This window comes from Aspergillus udagawae (genome assembly GCF_001078395.1).
Source record: "Aspergillus udagawae IFM 46973 DNA, scaffold_6, whole genome shotgun sequence".
Lineage (NCBI taxonomy): Eukaryota > Fungi > Ascomycota > Eurotiomycetes > Eurotiales > Aspergillaceae > Aspergillus > Aspergillus udagawae.
The window spans coordinates 440,094-454,957 of record NW_025091269.1 but is presented as its reverse complement, the minus strand read 5'-3'; the positions used below and the strand labels follow the sequence as shown (position 1 = coordinate 454,957).

Here is a 14,864-nt window from a genome sequence, read left to right as displayed (position 1 = left end):
GTTAGATAATAATATGGTCAGATGGATTACTACTGGTCTCAAGCAAGCTTTTCCACATGCTCTGATACATGAACATCCTGCTTAGTCGCCTCAATCTTCCGTGTCAGCTGCATCTTCTCATCCTGACCCTCGAAAAGGTACGTCAACTCCTCCAGCGTCGGACCAGCAGTCTCCACAAAGAAGAAGTACACGACAGCGAAGATGATGGCGACCCATACGCAGTAATAGATGTAAAACTTCCAGCCGATATTCTTCAACCCTATGGGATTGACATACCCGCCAAAGATGGATGAAACCTGGATCGTCAACAAGACAAAGGCCCACGTCTTCGCGCGCATCTGATACGTAACGATCTCCAAGGGATACGTGACGATCAAGTTGGTCCAGGCAAGGGTGTAAAACGCCTGGAAAACAAAGATACAGGCAAGTACGAGTCGTCCCGCGGCCAGTGAGCTGGTTTCCAGGTAGCGCTGCGCCGCAATGGTCCACACGATGAAGGTGACCAACACGCCTCCGGAGCCGGTGAGGAAGAAGAAGCGCCGCTTGAATCGATCAATTATCACGGTCACGGTGATCGCGACAATGTACTGCCACAAGGTGACCATGCCGTTCACCAGCGTTATCTCAAACTCGGTCTTCAAGCCGGTGTCCTTCAGGATCTGCGTAAGATAGTTCGACACGAGCAGGTTGCCCGAGCTCTGACTGAAGACTGCCGTGGCGAAGCAGAGGAAGATCCGCTTGAGATTGGGCACGGAAGAGAAAAAGTCCTTCCATGTCATGTTGTTCTCCGCTTCCTTTGCAATAGCCTGCTGAATCTCTGTGCATTCGAAATCAACTAGCTCGGAGTTGGGATCACATTCTCCGTGATATTTGACCAAGATCGCGCGTGCTTCCTGCAGCCGACCCTTGGCAATCAGCCATCGAGGGGATTCTGGGCAAAACCAAATGAGGCAGAATTGATAGGCCGACGGAATGACCTGAACCAGGGTGGGCAGCCTCCACGACCATTGGCTGTTGATGCGGTAGCATCCAAAAGTCGCCCATGCACCAATCACATAGCCCAGAACGATGGAGGTGTTGTAGAAAGTGGTGATTTGCACTCGCTCCTTGGGATGAGACAGCTCGGTAACCAGCACTGGGGCACCCATCTGGATGAGCGAGGAGCCCACGCCCAGCACGATCTTCCCACCGATATACATGTCCAGTGAGGTGGCAAAGAACTCAATGAGGACCCCAACGATAATGATCACCGATCCCAAAGCCGTAGGAAGACGCCGCCCGAACTTATCCCCAATCCAGCTCAGAAAGATAAAGGGAATGACACCTCCAATCGCGTTGGCCGCTCCAAAGAATCCCAATCGGGAGCCGGTCGGGTGGCCGAATCTATCTTGCCAGGATTGCAAGACCTGCATGCCATTCGTCATCGACTGTAGTTCGTGTTAGTAGTGCTATAACAACGGAAGAGGCATTCTCACCCCATCAATGCCCAAAGCTGCACTCGCCAAGAGGGACGATGTAAGCAGAAAGTAGAGTAAAATACCATTCTTCCGACGCCAGAAGGAAGGAATGGACTTTAGATCAATTGGTGATAGGATGCCATCGGCAGCATGGGCAGCAGCGGGTGCCATTGTCACGGAGACTCCACGCGTCCCTCAGAGAATAAGGTACGATATAAGATGCACCACAAGTCGGTGCACCAGCATAGATCAGCTCAGAAATGCAGGACTTGTTCGCATCCTCTTATAGAAGGGCCATCAGACCAGAAGCCATCCTGGAGTCATGACTATGCAAGCCACAGTCCAGATTGGGGTCGTCTGATTCTGGAACAGATCAGGGAAAAGATTATCACGATGGATTTCTCCCCGTGGGGAACTCCACTTCTGCTGGGAAAGTTTAGTTTTCGGCGAAATATCAGGGGATATCAAGCGGAGAAATCACATCTGACGTATGGAGTATTTCGCCGACAAACATCATCTGCTGCCCCCGCGGCCCCGCCGTCGTGGAAGATACTCCGCGACGAGATCGTGCTGACCGGAAATAATCAAAGTATAAGTTTATTCTCTTGCTCGACGGCAATTGTGGCGCTCATGACCTTTCTGAGTCGTCGTCCATGTGTACGTTCCTCAATTCCTCCACTCAATCAGTCATGCCATCTCCTACGCCTCTTCCCCCTCACTTTACCTGGGGCTTCGCTACAGCCGCCTACCAGATAGAAGGTGCTGTTGATGAAGATGGACGAGGAAAGTCCATCTGGGATACCTTCTGCCATCTGGAGCCCACGAGGACCAAGGGTGCCAACGGCGATGTCGCTTGTGACCACTATCATCGGTATGAAGAGGACTTTGACCTACTCACACGTTATGGTGCGAAAGAGTACAGATTCTCTATTTCCTGGTCGCGTATAATCCCCTTAGGAGGCCGAGAGGACCCAGTAAACGAAGCCGGTGTCGCATTTTACAATAAGCTCATTGATTCGCTGCTAGCGAGGGGCATCACACCATGGGTTACCCTGTATCATTGGGACCTGCCGCAGGCGCTGCATGAGAGATACGGGGGCTGGTTGGATGTCGAGGAATCACAGAAAGACTTTGAGCGGTACGCAAGGGTCTGCTATGAGCGGTTCGGTGACCGAGTCAAGAATTGGATTACCCTCAACGAGCCATGGATTGTGTCCATTTTCGTAAGTCTCGTTCACTTCAAGATCGAAACTGTTAGCTGACTCGGGCGTCCAGGGATACGCAACCGGCGGCAATGCTCCTGGAAGAAGCAGTATAAATCCTCAATCTACCGATGGCAACACCGCGACTGAGCCTTGGATCGTCGGAAAAGCACTGATCATGAGCCATGCCCGCGCCGCTGCCTTGTACAACAGAGAGTTTCGGTCTGTCCAGAAAGGAAAGATTGGGATTTCGTTGAACGGAGATTACTATGAGCCTTGGAATGCAGAAGATGAGCGGGATCACGCTGCTGCAGAGCGTCGCATGGAATTCCACATTGGCTGGTTCGCCAATCCCATCTTGTCAGTAGACCTTGGTTGATTCTGACGCGTACGTCCCAGCTAACAGCCATTGCAGTCTGGCACGAGACTACCCAATTTGCATGCGCGAGCAACTTGGAGATCGCCTTCCCGAGTTTTCCCGCGCTGATTTTGCACTCCTTCGCGAAGCCGAGAGTGATTTCTACGGGATGAACTACTATACATCCCAGTTCGCTCGCCATCGCGATCAACCAGCTTCCGAAACGGACTATATCGGCAATGTAGATGAGTTACAGGAGAATAGCGAAGGGATGTCGGTTGGCGAACCAAGCGGTATCCACTGGCTTCGCTCGTGCCCAGACAAGTTTCGCAAGCACCTCACGAGAGTGTATCGCCTGTACGGAAAGCCAATCTTCGTCACCGAGAACGGATGTCCCTGCCCTGGAGAGGATCGGATGACTTGTGACGAGTCGGTCAATGACATGTATCGAATCCGGTATTTTGAGAACCATTTAGAGGCTGTGGGCCTGTCTGTTAATCAAGACGGTGCTGATGTCAGAGGCTACTTTGCATGGTCGCTGCTGGATAATTTAGGTGAGCTCCTGACTATACTTGAAGAGACTATAGCGGCTGACCGTACCTCGCAGAATGGTCCGATGGTTATGGACCTCGATTCGGCGTGACATTCACTGATTATCAGACTCTGAAAAGAACGCCCAAGAAATCTGCTCTGCTGCTGAAACGCATTTTTGAAGAGCGAATGGGTGTCAGCCCCAAAGGGCAGGCCGCCTCAGCCCCTGAAGTGTTCCGAGCGGAGTTGTGAGCTTACCAGAAGGTCAAGCAATTTACAGCCGTTCATATGGCGTCGGGGTTTCGTCCGGGCCATCAGGATACGACAGAGTGCTCCTTGGTTCTGATATGACGTTGTATCCCTCACGAAGGCTTTCTAAGGGTGTCTGAGGCTTTTGAATCCAGGCGAGTGAGGATGTCTAGAAGGATTGAAAGATCGTTTCGTGCTCGCACCGACAGTGGAGAAGCCTCATATTGGTCTATTATCTCCAGCAGGCTAGCGCCAATGAGCCTTATTTTTTCAACCTGTGGGGCTTTTAGCCAAATGAAGCAGACAAATAAGCAATCAGAAACATACACATGGCTCGCCGTTTACCTGTAGCGACCAAAAGGGCGCTTCTCGGATCACTCGCAGCATGTCGCGAGCTATTTCCGTCTTCCTCAATAATGACATATCGGGATGTTCGACTCCCGCTACATAGTAGCCCAGATCTTCTAGTTTCTGGTCGATGACCAATCTCAAGCAGTGAAGCGAAACATTGAGATTCGCCCACTGGATCACGTACTGCTTTCGGCGATAACTACTGTTGTTGTCGTTGATCGACGCTAATAGAGTGTCGGTTTGTAAATACTGCGGCAACTTGTCCAACGACGTGATGAACGAGACATATAAGTTTCCAAGCCTGTGGCGTTCTTCAACGGTCAATAGTCGTGGAGTGAGCATCCCTACCTCCTTCTGGCTTTCCAGGAGCCGCATCTCGAGAATGAGGTCTGAAGCTGTCTGCCATAGACGTAGATTTGCGTTGAATCCCGCAATGAAGCTCATTCGCGTGGACAAATCTGGTTCGGCACTGGCTGGGGAGACTCCTGTGCCATCCTCAATGCCAGAAGGGTATGCAATGGTAATGCCAGTGTCGAACGAGAACTTGTGAATGGTGATTGGACGATTGTTAAGGATTGCTGCTGACTTATCTCCGATGTAAACGATCCAGAACGCACGTCGGCGGAGCTCTGCCTCCACCGCGGACAGGTTCTGCAGTGACATCTCATCATGCATCTGCATGACCTGTGCCAGTCGGGTGGCTTCCCCGAAAATGTGCCATGAAAATCGAGGCTTCCCGGCTGCATGTAGGCAGTTGGAGTGGAAGTAGCGGATAGCCACAGAGTTCGCATTTGGGTACTCCAGATCTTCCTCAAGGTAGCTGTGCAAACAACTACGAGACGCCTTGAGGAATAAGTCCGCGATCCTTTCGCCCTCGGGAAAAATGTCCTTGGGCAAGAGAAATGCCGCTTCCGCACAGACGGCTGTGATCAGTGTGAAGGTCGAATCGGGCCAGAGTTCCGGGTATTTCAAGCTGTTTGCCCGATCGAGAATGCTATCCACTCCTATAGGATTTCCGCGGACGAAAGATGACCACAGCTCTGGGCCTGTCACACCAATACCTGATCTAGCTGCTTGGGATACAAAAAAACGTAAGCCGTCACGTAGACTGGGCTCATGGACTAGCGGAATCAGGGGAAACAAGTATCCAAAGAACAGGTCAAAGCACCGATTCACCGTCCGCTCCAGATCTGCCGCAGGATCGCGCAAGTGAAGGGCGCGCGCCAAGTGATGCCATCGCTGCAATGATGACAACGGCGTCTGCTCTTCAGGGGGAGACAGTGCCGGGTCCACCAGGCCGGTAGTCCAAGAGGGCGAGCTTGTCAGGGAGCTTGGTCTCGGAGTGCGGGGATCGAGAGAGCCAACGTGGCCGGGCGGCGTAGGGGAGACAGCGGAGAATTGCAGAGTTGTGGCAGGTTGTCCCGCGTGGAGCGAGCTTGATAGACCGATATCCTGTCCATGAGCATCGGCGGACGGTGGTGCATGACGTCTCGACTTGTTGCTCTTAGGTCCTCGTCTCGCAACGGGCAAATTAAAAGTGCACTGCTCTCCAGCCCGTCGACAGCTTGTGCAAGTGGACAAAGCTGCTTCTCCGTCACACTGTGGATAGTTAGTCCGATAGGTCTCAATGCGCCTGCCGGCTAATGCATGCTTGATTAACTATGGCTTACTTTGGCTTTTCTTCGTCTGCAGCGATCACAGGCCCTGATAGACGGGCGGGTCGCAGTCATATTCGGACAATAAAGAGAGTTAGTGGACAACAAAGCAGGAGAATTGGAGAAATTAAGAAGGCAGATGGAGCGGACAGAGCACGTGCAACTTCTCTCGAGTTTCGCCGCGAAGCGGAGATTTGCTCAGGCATTTCTCCGACTCTCGATAGACGTTTGTTTAAGCCGGACGGTCATTCCCAGTCTAATTGCGTTGCCGTTGATCTGCGCCCAGGGATTACAGAAATTACCGATGCAAGACAAAATAAAGTGTGGAGATTTTGCGGGGTTGCAGACATGCAGGTTACGACAGCAAATTATGAAGAATCAACCAGTCGGTTGCTTCATTGCTGTATACGTATAAAATGACGGATATCGCATCCATTTTCTACTGCAATCAATCCTCAAGCATTCCCACAGTCTGATACTAGATCCTCAGTATGCGCGTGAGCAAGCTTTCATATCTTGCTTTGTCATGGGCTGCCTTGACAGATGCTCTGCCTCAAAAACCGAGCGAACCATCCTGCCGGTTTGCTCGCCAATACACGCAGAAGGAAATCTTGAAGGATCCCAGTAACTTTATCACCGATCTGCTGTACTGGGAGGGTAAATTCCACCAGAACAATGTCTCGTACAACTCGGATAACGGGATGTCCTACGACGGGACCAACATCGACTTTACCACTGGCGAGAGGACAGTCAAGCATCCTTTCAGCGCCGCAAGTAAAGAGGTCAGCCGTCTTCAGGCTTGCTATTGCTAATACTAACAGCTGGAAACAGTCGCTCCAAATAATGCTGTATGCGCATGCTGCTGCTGGTTCGCCGGAAGCCGCTCGTTTTCTTTCACCCCAGGATCCGTCAGCGGCGCCAGAGCTTGCTGTCTCGATTATGGAAAGGAAGCTGCAAACATACTTGAGATTCAATGAGACATTTCCTGGGTTTGGAGGTTATCTTCCTTGGTTCACTTCCACAACCCAGGACCTCACACCGACTTGGGACTGGAACAATCGTGTTCCTGGACTGGACAACGGGTACTTTCAACTCCAAGGCTGCTGTGTCTGTTAACTAACTTCCCAAAGTGAGCTTCTCTGGGCTGTTTATGCCTTTGTTCAAGCCTTGGAAAACACTGGAAAATCATCTTATGCCAAACTGGCCAGCGAGTGGCAGAAGTGGATGGATTACACCAAGACCACTGGAGCCAAGGTAAGACCTTCTCGCTCTCGTGTGACGTTGTCCTGACTAATTTCTCAAGATCTTCTATGAAGGCAAAGGCCAAGTGTGCGCCGTAACGACCATCAAGAACCAGTCCCTGCCTGTGGATCATCCTGACCAAGGATACACCTGCGAAGGCAGTGGTCGGCTCAACGATCCTTACGAGGGGGAGCTGTTTACTTTCTGGCTCCAGTTCTTTGGTGGTCTGTCCGATGCGGACATGAAACAGCTCTGGGCTGTAAAGCAGCCCCAGCTGCAGAGCGTTGACTACCATATAGGCCTCGTAGGGCCGATTACTGTGCAAAAGGGTACGGCCGTCGAAGCTCGCAAAGGATAGTCCCGCTGATGATAATAGGTTACTGGTTCTCAAGCCACGAGCAATGGAAGGTCCTGGAAATGCCTTACTACGACGTCGACATTATCCGGTATGTCAGTAATCATGCTCACATAACAACAAAGACTAACGCATCAAAGCCGTGTCTTTAAAAACGCCGAACGAGTTCGGACATGCAACTCGGTCGTCACCAAGACCCCCGGCATGTTCGCCTCCGTCAACAATATCACCGACCCAGCCACCGGCGATGTGACCGGGTACATCTCCAACACCGGCATCCCTTCCGTCGCCTTCCTCCCGCAGCAGGAACTGGACGTCATCACCCCGTACAGCGTGTTCCCAACCGTCCTCTTCGACAAGGCCGTTGGCCTCGCCTGGTGGAGGAACATGGCAATCGCCAAGAAGATGCAAAGTACGTCTCCCTCCAGCTCTTACCTCTCGATCAATACTGATAACAGCATAGACCCCTACGGCAGCACCGAATCCACGCGCGTCGATGGAAAGGGCGTCTCGGCCCTCCTTACCTGGGACAGCAAAGTAACAACGGTGAATGCCCTCCTCGGCGGAGTCACCGATCTTGTCCGCCAGAGGATGAAGGCCGATGGTATCTACGATGTGTTTATCACTTACGCCGAGGTATGCCAAGTCCCCTTTCGATATAATCAGTGTTGTACTAAGTTTTGCAGAAAGCATACGCGGCCGTGTTTACCAACCTCAAAGGCGAACACGTCGACTTCTGCCTTCCTGAGGAAACTGTCCCGGATGCAGGTCTGGAGGACTTTACGCTGTGTGATTAATAGCTGAGGTATTCAAGCTGGATGTACCTTTTCAGCAATTCATACGTTTGCCCTGAGACTGACTGAGTACATCTTATCCTCGACTCCGCTTACTTCCTGAAATAGTAAACAGACGCATGTATCGGAGATTGTCTGGCAGATTCTCAATTGAGCGTATCGGGACAATCTCCTGTATTGTTGTGTACTTAGATTTCTTCAACGGACTCTCATATAGACCATCCTGCATTTGCCTGGTGGGCTGTGCGCTCCCCCGGAAAGAAAGCCTCAACAATGAGAATGACTGTACCAAAAATGCATGTCGGGAATGGTATCTGAGCACGGTTATGTAAATTCTAGGTAGATGGCCCTTGTTTGTGCGGAGCCAAGCGCTCGAACCAGCCATGTACACCCACCGCACGGGGGTCGAGCACTATAAAACACGTTCGCTACATTTCATGAATGATCCCACACATCTGCATGATATGCAAGCAGCCCAGGTTCGTCAAACGGGCCAATCACCGAAAAGCCTCGTTCCGGGTAACGGCCAGGAACGTCAAGGACCATAATTGGACAATGTCCGATTCTGTCAGGAAGTAGCATTAGTATTAGCTTGCGATGGGGAGGATGAGAATGGGTGGAGTCGACGGCTTACCAGTCTGCGCACCCACACCCGGAGGGGGAGGGATATTCCCCAGCGGCGCGGGCGTGAATTTTCCACCGCCGTAGACGAAAGACCAGACCTCCTCGCTCAGCAACGCCTTATTTGCCTCGATCCCGTCCCAGAGAGTATTATACGCAGTCCGGAGGTTGCTGTACACGGCCTTTTTGGCGCAAAAGTCTGGCCGCGCGTTCTGGTTGCCCGCGCCGCAGCGGCCCAGTTGCCGTTCTAGGCCCTTGGCCATCATTGCTAGTTGCCAGGACCAGACGACCGTGCCGTGGTAGGCGCCTGTTGTCCAGTTGCGGGCGTAGACCGCGTCGGGCCCGAAGGCTGGGTTGGCGACGAGCATGCCGACGCCAGTGTTGAGGCCGGCGGGGAATGTGCGGCGGATGTTGGTGGCGGTTTGGTTGATGAAGGAGGTGAGCTGTGCCTGGTTGGTTGTGTTGAGGAGGAAGTGGCGGAAGCAGTCGTCCGAGTTCATGACTTGGACTTGGGAGAGGTCGTTGTAGCCGTCTAAGGCGAGACAATGGAAGACAACGTCGGATTCGATGGTGTCTGCTTCGCTGGGGCCGGGGAAGTAGCCGGCTTGGACGTAGGAAGTAAGACGTTGTTTGGCTGTTTCAGCGGGGATGGTGACCTACTTCCGTTAGTCGTCTGTCGGCGAAGTATGGTAACGGCAGTAGCGCAGGCCTTACCTCGAAGAAATGGAGAGTCTCATCTTCCCATATCTGGGCGTATTGGTCTGCCTTTCCGGCCCAGTCGTGATGGCCAGGATAGATGCCGGCCCGGGACAAAGCTGCGATGGCGCGCAGGGCAGCAGGCATCAAGGCTGTGTTTACGTCGTATGGGATTCGGCCGCCTCCGATTCCTGCAGTGACTTAGAAGGAGGCACTGTGATTCGCTTCCTTGAAGGTGGCATACCGTATGTGCTGTCTCTCCATTCGCCAACGATCTGACCCGGCTTCAAATGGACCAGGTTCTTTTTGCAAGGCTTGTGCGCGAACAATGCGGCCTGACTCATGATCTTTTCGGCGGTGCGAAGCGCCAACTGACCCCAAGTGTGATTCTTGTTTGCAGCATTAATGGCACCAGCAGGGGTGCTACATCCGTCAGTAGTGTGATTGAACACTATAAACATGGAGAAATGGAACAAACCTCGAGAATGCCTGCCACCTGGTTCGGCCGACTGGATTGTTCAGAAAATAGCTTTGCATGAGGGGCGCGAGATAAAAGTCTGTATCAACCTGTGCAGGGTCAGCATTTTCTTATAAACGCAATGGTGCAGACCCACCATCTTGTAGTCGCAGATCATCACTGTGCTGGTGGCATTTTCCTGCAGATGCAGCCAGGTCGCGTAGTCACTAGCCGGGCGTCAGCTTATACATCTTCAATCCAAGTCTTGCACCTACCCGATGGTCTCTTCATGGCAAGCACTGCCATCGGTAGCGTTGATGCGCTCACAAACGGAGCCCAGCACCGCCTCCATGGCACTGGCATTGCCGTAGCTCATGACAGGATCCATAAGCAAGGCGGATATCATCAGATCCCGTCCAAAGTAGGTCAGAAAACGCCATGCACCAGCAAGGAGTTTCTCCGAGTAGGAGAGAAACGAGAGCGCAGTGGTCTGAACGGACATTTTAGATGCAAGGTCTGTAGAGGCATTGTTTAGCACCTCGGTTGGAGGCAGCTGGGTCAACTGCGGATAGTCAACCTCCGCCGAGAAGGCGTAGTCACCAGCCCCAAAGGTAACCGTCTTGCCGGAGATGGTGGCCTTGGATGTGCTGTTGACGGGAGTAAACTTGATGGCGCTCGTGGTGACATTGTCCAGCCACAGACGCTCGAGCATCACGCTTCCATCAGGAAAGCTGGTAAACTGGATGGTATCCTGGATCTTAGGCTGCAGGAGACTTGGCCCTTCCACGAAATCCCGGATCGTGCGAATACTGCCCAGAATGGGGACGGTCAAGACCGCCGACGAGTTGAAGCGGAGAGTGCCTTGCACCCCGACCCCGGGGTTTGGCTCTTTAGCCGTGTAATTGAGGAACAGTGGGCTTCCCACGGTAGAGTTGACGACCGAAATACCAAGGGTGCCGTTGACTCCATTCTCAGGAGCAAAGTATGTGCAGATGCCGCTGTTGCCCGCCGGCCAGGCTACAATCAGCCGAGGTCCGATCAAGCTCAGATTGCTGTCAGGTAGTGGACTAGTGACAACCACTTGAGCGGCAACATTGCAGTCGGAATAAAAGTAATTGTTATATGGACCGCTGCTCAGTGCAAGTGTGGCGGGCGGTTCATTGCATGATTTGGGTGTCTTCAGTCGTCAGCAGGGGTAGGGTGAGCAGCTATGCATCGTACTTACATCTGAAGTCCTCTCACTCAGAGGACCGGCCAAGACGCTCAGCGCCTGGAGGGCAGAAAGACCTGTGGATAATGATCGCCTCATTATGGCGAGATCACTGATGGAGGATCGGGAGTACGCGTCGTGCACCAGCACCAGGAAACGGGCTCGTTATATCATTTTCGTCACGTCATTTCTACTCTGGAGAAAAGTACATTTTTTCCACGTTTAATTCCAAGAAGATCGTCAAGGAGGCCGAATATGGCAGGAGGAAACGAGCTATGCCGTCAGAGGAGGTGGCTCTAGTACAATAAGATTTGAAGCCATCCAGCCACGGGCCATGGCATGCTTAATCTTAACTCTTGTACGGTCGCCGTGGCGGGGAATCAGGGAAACGGCAATACAAGGATTCAAAGCCAGGTCATGATATCGCATTCTGGGGTATTATTTGCCGTCAATTTCCGTTAAATCTCCTTGGCTGCAGATCATATTTGGCCTCAGGCATCCCCACGTTTCTGTCTTGATAGATATACTACTGTCGACCGTTCTAAGAATAGTCTATTGTGAGAGCATCTTCTTGACCCTCTTCACCAGACTCTGTTCAAACTGCTCCACCCCGTTGAGCTGCTCAATGAGCTTGCCGCCCTTCATCACATAGACAGACCTTCTTCGACTCTGCTCCTCGACTTCTTGGTCTACCCCTTCAAATTCTTCATCCAGATTATGCTCGCCGTCTCGTTTCCCCTCAATGACGGACCGGACCAAGAAACGATCGTGAGATACTAGGAGGATTGCACCGTTGAACGAAGACAGTGCGGTTGCAAGAGCCGTGACGGTATGGAAGTCCAGATGCGTTGTGATTTCATCGAGAACCAGCAAATGAGGAGAGTTCCAAATTACCTTGGCAATTGCCAGACGGACCTGAAAGTATGTCAACAGCTGCAGATCGCTATTAAGACATGGAAGCTTACCAGTTGGCCTCCCGATAACCGTGCAATGGGCACGTCTGAAACTATTTTGCCCTGAAGACCCAGAGACGACAGCAATCCTCGGATCTCGCCCTCGCTGAGTGCACTATTGATCTCTTTGGTCATGAAACCTAATGCTGTCAGCGCAGGATCGGCTCGGCCTTGCTCATGGAGCTCCTCGATCGAATGTTGCGCGTAGTATCCCAGCTTCAGCCGGGAATGGGTGGATATCTTGCCCTGCGTCGGCTGCAGATTGCCCGTCAGCAGGCGGATGAGCGTAGATTTTCCAGAACCATTAAGCCCCATGATGCCGACTCGATCGCCCATATGCATCACCAGCTCGATCCCGTTCAGTATAGGCGGTGCATTCCGTGTGTACCGGAAACCCACCCCTTCCGCCGAGAGCAACGGACCCGGGAAGCGCAGTTCACTGGCATCGGGCAGGAAAATGGAGGCACCTCTTTCGTCCGTAGGTACTTCAATCTCAGCTCGCGCGGTGAGATGGTAGCCCGCCAGATCCCTGTTCAGTTTGAAGCGTCCGCCGTTGGCGTTGACCTGAATGCCCATGCGGTCGTCAACTTTCTTCTGCCTGGATTTGGCCATGCGCAGCTTATTGTCATCGTTAGTCTTCTTCCCCAGCTTGATGTTCTCTCGGATCGTCGCTTCCATGTGCGCGATCTGGCGCTCTTGTGCCTCCTTCATGCGGCCCCAGTAGAGTTTCTGCGCTTCAAAGTCTTTCTCGTAGGCGGACAGGTTGCCTCTGAAGTAGGTTAGTTTCTGGTCGCGGAGGATGACGATCTCCTCGCAGACAGCGTTAACAAAGTCTCGGTCGTGAGATACCAGCACGATGGTCGTCTGGGACGAGTCCCGTAACTGCTGTAGGTAATTCTCCAGCCAGACTACTCCAAGCAGATCGAGAAAGTTAGTCGGTTCATCTAGGATCATGATGTCCGGGTTCTGGATGAGGACGCTGGCTAACAGGCAACGCATGCGCCAGCCCCCGGATAAAGCCAGGAAGGGTTTGCTGAGCATGGCTTCGTCAAACCCCAGTCCGATGAGGGTCTGGCGAGCTTGCTTCTCAATATCAACCAGTTTCATCTGTCATGCTTAGTATTCGTCATCATCTGAACTTAGTTTCGGGCACTCACGGCTTCAAACTGGCCTTGTAATTCCTGCAAAGTATCCATCGCCGCCTGTGTCTCGGCCTTGAGTGCCTCCGCATCAATAGGCTGATCAGGCTGCTCGACCCTATCACCAAATTAGTGGACTTCCAAGCCTCCAGAGGACAACTCACAGCTCCTTCGAAGCCTGGTATCTCGCCTCAGCCGCCTTCAAGTCCTTCCGAGCTTGTAAGCCCCTCGCACCACTCTTGAGGCTGGCATTCTTCTGCGCAAGGAACAGCTGTTTCTCGATATCATCCTGGCGGACTCTCCGGATGGCCCGCACAGGCGCTACGGGATCATCCGTCTCGAAGCTCTTCGACAGAACTTCACAATCGTTAGACCTTTTCCTTCAAAATAGAAGACAGCCTTACCATTCATCTTCCGCACAACCTCATTCCGGAACCGATCGCTGCTCATGACATATTCCAACACGGGCAGAGCCCGCCTGTCCCGGTCCTGCCCCTCGCACTCGAACGTCCGCACTTCATCTTCCGTCTCCGTCTGCTGCAGAATCGCAATGCGCGTCGGATGCGGAATCCCAGGGACCAGTTTGTCGGCCATAGCGCGGAGCAGCGCTTCATCATCATCATCATTAGCATGCTAGGTACTCAAATAGGCTGACTCTTAATCAACATACTCGACTTCCCCGTCCCATTTCGTCCAATCAGGCCATAATGCACCCCCGCCTTAAGCCGCAAATGAGTGTCGACAATGAGCTCCCGCGCTTCGGCCTTGGATTTCGATTTGGATTTCCCTTTTGCTTTAGGGTTTGAGGGACCACCATCGTCGGCTGTGTCTGCCGGTGATGAAGTAACTGCGATGGTGAGACCTTCTACATCGATCTGGTGTTGGGTTAGCGCGCGTCCTGGCGATGTATGGGTGTATGTATGCGTATGTATGCGTTACCTCCTGCGCGGGCTGATCGTGGAGTAGATGGAATCGGGTCTGTTTGCAGGTTGCTATGATATGTGGTGTCATTGTCATGGCGTAGGTACTAATGAAGTGCGCGATGGAAGTTATTCTATAGTATACAGTAAATGAAAGAATCTTCGGTTGATCAATGCCTTGGTTGTATATTGTTAAACATGCTCTCTCGTCGTCAACGCCAACGCCAATGCACGATATTAGTATTGAACAGCCACTACACACCCAATTTTCCCAACCTCGGCCACAAGCCCATTCGACAATCACTTCTCGGAAAATATTTACATAATGATTCCTCAATTGCACTGAGTCACGATGATTGTGCATGCGATTGAGAACTGAGTGCAGAGCGGGGTCCGAAAGGGGAATAGTGGCGATCAGGTCTGCCTGAGGAATTTGATCCCATTGACGATGGTGGTGACCCCTGTGGATTAAGCTGATGTATGTAAGTAGGAATAGATCAGCAATGTGAGTCATTTGCTCAATGGATGGAGGAATGAATGTGGGTAATTTTATGTAGTATGAGATATGATCAGAATATATTGCGGGGTCTTGTATAGAGATGACTCGGTAGTATAGGGAAGCCTCAGGTGAAATATCAGAGTAGTTCGATATTGTAGATTAGATAGCATTTAGA

The 14,864-nt window shown here is 52.2% G+C and overlaps 6 protein-coding genes across 6 annotated transcripts; 2 read left to right on the top strand and 4 right to left on the bottom strand.

Annotated features, from left to right (window-relative positions):
• Positions 1-38: 38 nt before the first annotated feature.
• Aud_007929 (putative MFS hexose transporter) lies at positions 39-1,628 on the bottom strand (the record flags this gene model as incomplete). The annotated part of the gene is made up of 2 exons (XM_043292816.1): positions 39-1,427; positions 1,476-1,628. The coding sequence occupies 2 exons, from the start codon at positions 1,626-1,628 to the stop codon at positions 39-41; spliced, it is 1,542 nt and encodes a 513-aa protein (XP_043148751.1).
• Positions 1,629-2,146: 518 nt separating this feature from the next.
• On the top strand, positions 2,147-3,800 carry Aud_007928 (glycoside hydrolase family 1 protein; the record flags this gene model as incomplete). The annotated part of the gene is made up of 4 exons (XM_043292815.1): positions 2,147-2,680; positions 2,733-3,019; positions 3,075-3,571; positions 3,625-3,800. The coding sequence occupies 4 exons, from the start codon at positions 2,147-2,149 to the stop codon at positions 3,798-3,800; spliced, it is 1,494 nt and encodes a 497-aa protein (XP_043148750.1).
• Positions 3,801-3,910: 110 nt separating this feature from the next.
• Positions 3,911-5,878, bottom strand: Aud_007927 (transcription factor domain-containing protein; the record flags this gene model as incomplete). Its single annotated transcript, XM_043292814.1, has 3 exons — positions 3,911-4,072; positions 4,125-5,747; positions 5,819-5,878. The coding sequence occupies 3 exons, from the start codon at positions 5,876-5,878 to the stop codon at positions 3,911-3,913; spliced, it is 1,845 nt and encodes a 614-aa protein (XP_043148749.1).
• A 416-nt stretch (positions 5,879-6,294) lies between these two features.
• Aud_007926 (endo-beta-1,2-glucanase) lies at positions 6,295-8,197 on the top strand (the record flags this gene model as incomplete). Its single annotated transcript, XM_043292813.1, has 8 exons — positions 6,295-6,585; positions 6,635-6,885; positions 6,934-7,057; positions 7,107-7,374; positions 7,422-7,491; positions 7,541-7,812; positions 7,864-8,036; positions 8,087-8,197. The coding sequence occupies 8 exons, from the start codon at positions 6,295-6,297 to the stop codon at positions 8,195-8,197; spliced, it is 1,560 nt and encodes a 519-aa protein (XP_043148748.1).
• Positions 8,198-8,691: 494 nt separating this feature from the next.
• Positions 8,692-11,277, bottom strand: Aud_007925 (uncharacterized protein; the record flags this gene model as incomplete). Its single annotated transcript, XM_043292812.1, has 8 exons — positions 8,692-8,759; positions 8,829-9,471; positions 9,530-9,702; positions 9,756-9,934; positions 9,990-10,078; positions 10,126-10,195; positions 10,244-11,145; positions 11,194-11,277. The coding sequence occupies 8 exons, from the start codon at positions 11,275-11,277 to the stop codon at positions 8,692-8,694; spliced, it is 2,208 nt and encodes a 735-aa protein (XP_043148747.1).
• A 453-nt stretch (positions 11,278-11,730) lies between these two features.
• On the bottom strand, positions 11,731-14,287 carry Aud_007924 (ABC-F family ATP-binding cassette domain-containing protein; the record flags this gene model as incomplete). The annotated part of the gene is made up of 7 exons (XM_043292811.1): positions 11,731-12,093; positions 12,144-13,238; positions 13,289-13,388; positions 13,435-13,627; positions 13,675-13,878; positions 13,941-14,145; positions 14,210-14,287. The coding sequence occupies 7 exons, from the start codon at positions 14,285-14,287 to the stop codon at positions 11,731-11,733; spliced, it is 2,238 nt and encodes a 745-aa protein (XP_043148746.1).
• Positions 14,288-14,864: the final 577 nt, after the last annotated feature.